Source organism: Arachis hypogaea, chromosome 15 (assembly GCF_003086295.3).
Source record: "Arachis hypogaea cultivar Tifrunner chromosome 15, arahy.Tifrunner.gnm2.J5K5, whole genome shotgun sequence".
Lineage (NCBI taxonomy): Eukaryota > Viridiplantae > Streptophyta > Magnoliopsida > Fabales > Fabaceae > Arachis > Arachis hypogaea.
This window is the reverse complement of record NC_092050.1, coordinates 6,960,311-6,967,580: the sequence shown is the minus strand read 5'-3', so window position 1 is coordinate 6,967,580 and position 7,270 is coordinate 6,960,311. Positions and strand designations below refer to the sequence as shown.

Sequence of the window (7,270 nt, the reverse complement as noted above, 5' to 3'; positions counted from 1 at the left end):
ACCGTGTGACATGTATTGTAGACCTTAGTCTACGTGCAATAGAGTATATGATTTCCTGTCCATATTTGAAGCTTTATAAAATGAATGCAGGAAAGATGCTATTTTTCATGACTTCATTTGCTATCCATTCTTTTTTCATAATTGTTAGTGCTATAAAACAATATGATACCATAAATCAGTTGAATTATGAGTTTAAAATTTAAAGAATTATTATTACGAAAAAAATCGAAAAAAAAAATATTTGGACTCATTAATTATTCACACAATAATATAATGATTAAAGATCGAAATAATATAAGAGAACCATGAAATTAAATAAGAACAGGAATATTTTTGTTTACTTCTATGTATGTCAATAATCAATCTAAAAAAAGCCCAACTCACTTAAGTTTATTGTCCTCTGATTCTCTCACTTTAATTAATCCACTTAAATTTAATTAAATTTAATAATGTTACCAATTCTTCAAGTGATGAGAACAGTAAATTCTACTGTTGTATCTGAACATTTACTATCAAGTGTCACTTCTAATTCTCTCTCATATACACTTGGCATAATAAGAAAATGGACACTACATTTCTACACATATAAAAAGACAGTCACTTCTACATCATAGAATTCACCATATATATATATATATATATCTCGTCATTTTAGTATGACTAAGTTACGGTGAGTTGATGACTACTATAATTATAGTGTTTTGAAAAATAGTGTTTTAAAAATATGACTAAAATTAAAGTAATATTTTTTTATTGTTAAATAATTTTTTTAAAAAGTATTACTTTAAAAAAATATTACCAATATATAAAAAATATCAATTTAATTTTAACAATACTTATATAATTACCATAATTATCATAATATAATTGTTACGTTGGGTAAACGGAGATTATTGGGCTGGACTCGCTGGATTAGCCCAATCGTCTGAGGAAGGAAGCCTTCGAGCGGGTTTGTGCCTTGGGGCCTCGGTCCGACTTGTGAGTATGAACGAATGGGGGTGGTATCTGCAAACACATTCCGATGCCTAAGTCAGCAAGGGTGTGAGTAGGTCTAGAGAGTATTGGGACTTAGAGATACTTGAGGGGTGTCAGTATACTTATAGTGGTGAACCAATAACCACCGTTGAAGTAGTTCCACCTTTTAAGGTGGATAACTGTCCCTTTATCTTAGGGAAGTTGGGATATGACTCCTGGAAGTGGGTTGAGAGATTTTAGGGGCAGTTACCCGTTTAAATGAGTGTTTATCTGCCAGCTAATCGTCGTTCCCGACTTCATTAGAGCAAGTCGTGGTAAGAACCGACTTCATAGGATGAAGGTCGGTGTAGGGTGAGGCTCAATCCTTTGGATTGGGCCTTTCGTTTAAACCTGGGCCTTAGCGTTGGGTCAGGATATGAACAATAATCATATTAAAATTCAAGTTAATGAGTTATAACTCAAATGAGATAGTCTCTCCATATTTATTTAGAGGTCGCTAATTCAAATCTCTCTATTTTTGACAAAAAAAAAATCATACTAAAATTCAATATATATATATATATATATATATATGTGTGTGTGTGTGTGAAGTCTCTGGTGATCTAACAATAAATAGTTAAATATGATTAAATATTGACCAAACTATTTAACAAATAACACATGAATTTATTGATCATACATTTAAAGAGGATGAAGATTATGATAAAATAAAATAAAACAGTTTTTTGCATTGCATTTTTCATTTTGTCATGCTAGTAAACTTTTCCATTTACTGCTATTTACATTCTCCTTAAATATATGATAATGAATCTACTTGCCACGTGTTATGTGTTGAATGACCAATCAACTTTTAGTCATATTTAGCCACTGTTTATTGAGCCACTAAAGACCCCACGATGTGTATATGACTATATATATATTAGTAGTTTGATATTTATAATTGTTTGGTTACTTTATAAATCTTGAAAATACATATAGGTATACCTTGTTTATGTAGTCTTATCACTTTAAAAAATTTATATATGTGTGTCATAGGAGTAAATTAAAAATTTAATCTAAGTTCTCATATTTAACTTGGCGACTCAGTTTTCTCTTTTAAATTTTAATTAAAAGATCCAATTAAAATTTGAGAACCCAATTGATAAGTTAGTATCATGTGCAAAGCAATGGCGTACACTATAGCTAACCGTTACTTCTTTTTCATGCTTCTTTTGAATCTCTGCTATGCAGCACACCACCTTTGTCTTAACTCTTTAAGTGCAGCCACTTTTCTTTTTTGTTTCACTCCTTTTCATTATCATGTCTTGCTCATTGCTTGTTATTACAGCTAGAAAAGCACAAGATATGAAAGAGACAGCAACTGATGAGATGCACATTGTGGCCATATTCCCCAAAATGATGTAAAAGGCTGAATTTTTTTAGGTTCTTGTAAAATTAGGGCAAATGACGTTAACAAACTAAATGAGATTTAATTTTATATAAATATCCTAAATACAAACATGGTTTATTGATGTTTTATCTGCATATTTATATAAATCAAATTTAATTAATTCGAATTAGTAGGTGTACTAGTAAATCGAATTTATTAGATTCGATTTACTATGAAAAACTATTTTATCGAAGTAGCCCATAGTTAAATCAAATTGATTGGATTTGATTTACTACATTTACATGTTAGATTCTATTTACTACTTCTGCAACATATATACAATAAATCGAATAAGTTTGATTTGATTTACAACTTATACAGCTTATTCACATTTCTTGCTTTTAAGTTAATTAATAACTTTAAAACATAAATGTCAATAATTAAATACTCCTATTTGAATTAAATAAAATATAAAAAAAAATCAAAACGAATAAGAATAGAAATTTATTTTTTGTATTTTAGTTCAAATTCCGAAAATCTACACTTTTATAAACTTGTGAATTTAAAAAGAAACAATAAATGATTTCTAAAACGTACTTTCTTTTAGTACTCTGTTTAGAGCTTTGATCTTTCCACCTCTTTTCTACTTTTCTATTTCTATCTTCTTCTTCGATCACAACAATTTGTACTCCTAGTTCTTGTTACCTTATAATCAACTTCTTCTCAATTAGCACTCTCAATCCAATATGAATTTCGGTGAAGGGAGGAACTCTAAAATTGATCCAGGAGTAAGGAGGATGAGGAGAATATTGTGGTATTGGAGACGAAAGATTATTCTCAGGAGTTGGAGGCTTGTATTAAGAGTCTCTTGGGGAGACTCTTTGCAGATAAGGTGTTTTTGATTGGCACAATTGACAATGCCCTAAGGGCGATATGGGGTAAAACGGAGGGTTCCGATCGATTGAGAGAGGTCCTAATTAATTCCAATTCTTCTTTGAGAATGATATTGATGTTCTCAGAATTGAGAAAGGATCTCCTTGACTCTTCAAAGATTATATCTTGCATGTGAAAAGATGGGTTGAATCGGATGAACAGGACCAGAAAAGCATTACTTATTTTCCAATCTGGATCCAATTCTGGGGTCTGTCTGAGCAGTTCAAAACTATTCAGGTTGAAAAAAGACTTGGGGAGAAAATTGGAGAGGTGATAGACATTGGTTTTTTCTCTGTTCATGGCAGAGAATCTCGAATTCTCAAGACCAAAGTCTGGCTAGATGGTGATAAAATGGTTAAAGACAGCATTCGTATGGTTGAACTGAATGGTAAGGTGCTGGAAATTGGATTGCAATACGAGAGGATTGGTGCTCATTTAGGATATGATTCCAAACACTGTTTTAAATTCATGGAGGATTCATCAGCGGGCGCTATTAAACAGGATCATATTGACGAGTGGGTCAAAGCAGATCAAGTGGGCAAGAGGATCAAATGTGGAGGAACTGGTGATAACTCCAGCTTCAATAGCTCAAACTCAATCACTCCCCAACCGAGAAAAAAGTCAATCCCAAACTGATTGATAGATAATTTTTCTAGCTTGAGTGTCAAAGGGACAAAAAATAACTCTATGGAGACATCTGGAGGTAATAAGGAGGATGATAATTTTTCGGAAGTGGTTTGGCAGTCAATTGAGAAGACTAGTGACGCATTAGTCCTGCAAGATGTTGCTGGTACTATGAACACTGATGAATCTGCCCCATAGAACTTACCAAATGAAGGAATGACCAGCAGGGGTTCTAAGTGAAAACAACTTGCTAGACAAGGGACTGATTCAAGTAAGTTGTTCAGAGGAATAAAAAGAAGAAATCAAGGAAAGGAAAATGAAAATAAGGCTAAAAAGATCTGTATGGTTGATGATATGATTGCTTAAATGATGGTGGAGGGTGCTAGCCGTTCAATGGCACTCAAAGAGATATGAAGCTCATTACGTAAAATTGTCGGAGTTTGGAGAGACCCTTGACAATCCACAATCTCAAAGGGATGTCACAATCCCACTCCCCTGAGATGGTTTTTCTATGCAAAACTAAAATCCAATCTCGACAAGTAGAAATGAAGTTGAGGTCATGTGGTTTTACAAATTGGAAGATTATTGATCCAGTGGGTAGCGTCGGAGGCTTGGCACTAGCTTGGAGGGATAATGTGGTAGTGCAAATAATTGATAGTTCAGATTTTTTCATCGTGACTTTGGTGAAAGACACATCCGTTAATGTGGAATGGAATCTCGTTGGTGTTCATTTCAGCAATCATGAACAGATCCGTTCAACACAATTTCAACAGGTGTCAGCAATCTTACAACAGCAATAAGGAAACTCATGTATTTTGGGAGACTTTAATGCTATTATTGATCAAAGTGAAAAAAATGGAGATAGTCTTAAATCACAGTCTTCTATAGCAGATTTTAATTATTTTTTTGGTGATAATGCTTTATTTGACTTAGGAATCATTGGTAGACCTTTCACTTGGAGTAATAGGCGGAGAGCAGGAGAATTGATTCAAGAACGATTGGATAGAATCTTAGTGGGAGAAACATGGCTGCAACCAAGGTTGCGAGAATCGAACCGGTCAATGAACCGGTAGGGTAACTGGTTTAATAATTCAGAAGTTCCACCGGAGTTCAACCGGTTTAATTAAATATATAATAAAATCATAAAAAATTTAATATATAATTTTAAATATTTGAATTTAATAATTTTTTAGCTGATAAATTTTAAAATTTTACAGTTTTTCATAATTTATGATTAAAAATTCACAAATAATCAACAAAATATATATATAAAAAAATAGCATAAACAAAAAATCCAGCATAAACACAATACAGCAGGGTCAAACCATAAACATCTCAAAATCAGGAAAATTTCAGCAATTCAGCACAATGCAATGAAGCATGCATCATAGGACCATCAACAATTTAGAATCAGACAATCAGCAACCAGAGTCACCAATCCAAAATCAGAACAAATCCGCATAAACAACTCAATGTAGAATTGTGGCAATGTTTTTATTTTGAATCAATAACAGCAAAACAACAATTCACCAAAATAACAAGTACAACAGATTGGATTTAAAAATCAATCTCAGCAAAATTAATAAATTAAACAATTGAATTTATAACTCATCAACGACAGAATTTATCAAATTTCAAAATCATCAAATAAAAATTCCAAAAATTAATATCTCAAAACTGAGAGAAGCATAGAAGCAAAGAAGCAGAAACGTAAAAGAGACATGGAGATAAACTGCGAGACATCACACCTAAAAGAGAAGCAGAGAAGCAGAAACGACGTCGACGAGGAAGGGAGAAGCAGAAACGACGAGGAGGGGAGAAGCAAAAACGACGCAGGGGAGGAAGGGAGAAGCAGTGACGACCCACGACGAGGAGTGGAGATGCGGCAACGACGACCCACGGCGAGGAGCAGCGAAGCAGCGACAGAGAGACAAAGAGCGCGACAGAGAGAGAGAAGGGAGAGAAGGGTTCAGCGATGACAAACGATGCGGGGCTCTGGGGGCTGCGGTGGCTACGGGCTGGGTGACTGTGGGTGGCTGCGGTGGCTGTGGGTGGCTAGGGTTCTTCCTCTTCTTTCAATCTCAAGCTTTCTTCAGTTTGAGAGAGGAGACGCCGAGAGGGGTGAGAGTGGGAGTGGGAGTGGGAGTGGGTTGGGGGTCCTGGGGGTCTTGGGTAGCCATTTAGGGTTTTTTTTTTTAAATAAAGTATAAAACAGCGTCGTTTGGATGGAATATTCAAACCAAAAATTCGCTAAAAAATCGGACGGTTCTGTCGGTTCACCGGTTAACTGCCGGTTCGACCGATTTTTTCACGCGATTTTTGGCCTTACCCAGACTGGCTAGGTGACCGATTTTCGGTTAATCCGGTTGAACCAGTCAGCCCGGTTTGGTTTTCAGAACCATGGCTGCAACTATTCCCTAATCCAGCAGTTCCTAGATTGTCCAAGACGGGTTCAGACCATGCCCCTCTCCTTTTTGACACTAATCCACAAACTGAACATTCAAAAAGAAGATTTAAATTCCAGACCCGATGGTGTGAGGAGGATTCAGTCCAAATTTTTATTAGTGAGGTTTGGAACACAGAAATTGAAGGCTCCCCCATATTTCGACTAGCTCAAAAGTTTAAACTCATTCGACATCGGCTGGTCATATGGCAGAGGAGTAGTCTTTCAAACTCTAAAAAACAGATTGATGAAATTACAAAGCAGCTAGAAGAAATGAGGGCATCAGGTTTAATGGGAGGTCTTGAAATCATGGAACTTGAGCAAAAATTAGACAGGGCCTACTTGAATGAAGAACTCTATTGGAAGGATAAATCTAGAATTAAATGGCTAAAAGAAGGAGACAAAAACACTAGCTTCTTCCATGAAAAATTTAAGGCTAGATCTAAGAAGAACAAGATTTGGAGACTCAAGGCTGAGAATGGAGAGTGGACTACTTCTAATGCAACCATCGCAGGGGTGGCAGAGGAGTATTTCAAGGGCATCTTTACTTCCACCAATTAGGCGGATCCTGAGCCTTTTTTTTTTTAGACTTTGAGCTTAAGGTTACAGCTAGCATGAATCATAGGCTTCAACGTCCGGTCTCTTTTGAGGAAGTAAAGTGATAGAGAGAAGACCAAGTCAATAATCAAGATTGACCAAGATTCCAATTTAGCTGCTGAATCAGTTAGCAAAACAGCAGGCAATTACATAAGCTAGCCTAGTAGTATAATTTTCCCACTTGTATAAATACTGATTGAGCTTGTTTTGTAAAGGGTTTTTAGTTTTCATGATCATTCATTCAATACAAACACATACACAGATTTATGATTCATCAGGAATAGAACTTCAGATCTTTCTTTACTTTTTCTCATGGTATTTAGAGCCCA

The 7,270-nt window shown here is 35.1% G+C and overlaps 1 protein-coding gene across 1 annotated transcript; it reads left to right on the top strand.

Moving 5' to 3' along the window:
* Positions 1 to 5,886: 5,886 nt before the first annotated feature.
* LOC140179076 (uncharacterized) lies at positions 5,887 to 6,905 on the top strand. Its single transcript, XM_072217676.1, has 2 exons — positions 5,887 to 6,022; positions 6,298 to 6,905. Exons 1-2 carry the CDS (start codon positions 5,887 to 5,889, stop codon positions 6,903 to 6,905), a joined length of 744 nt encoding a protein of 247 aa, XP_072073777.1.
* The last annotated feature ends 365 nt before the right edge of the window (positions 6,906 to 7,270 follow it).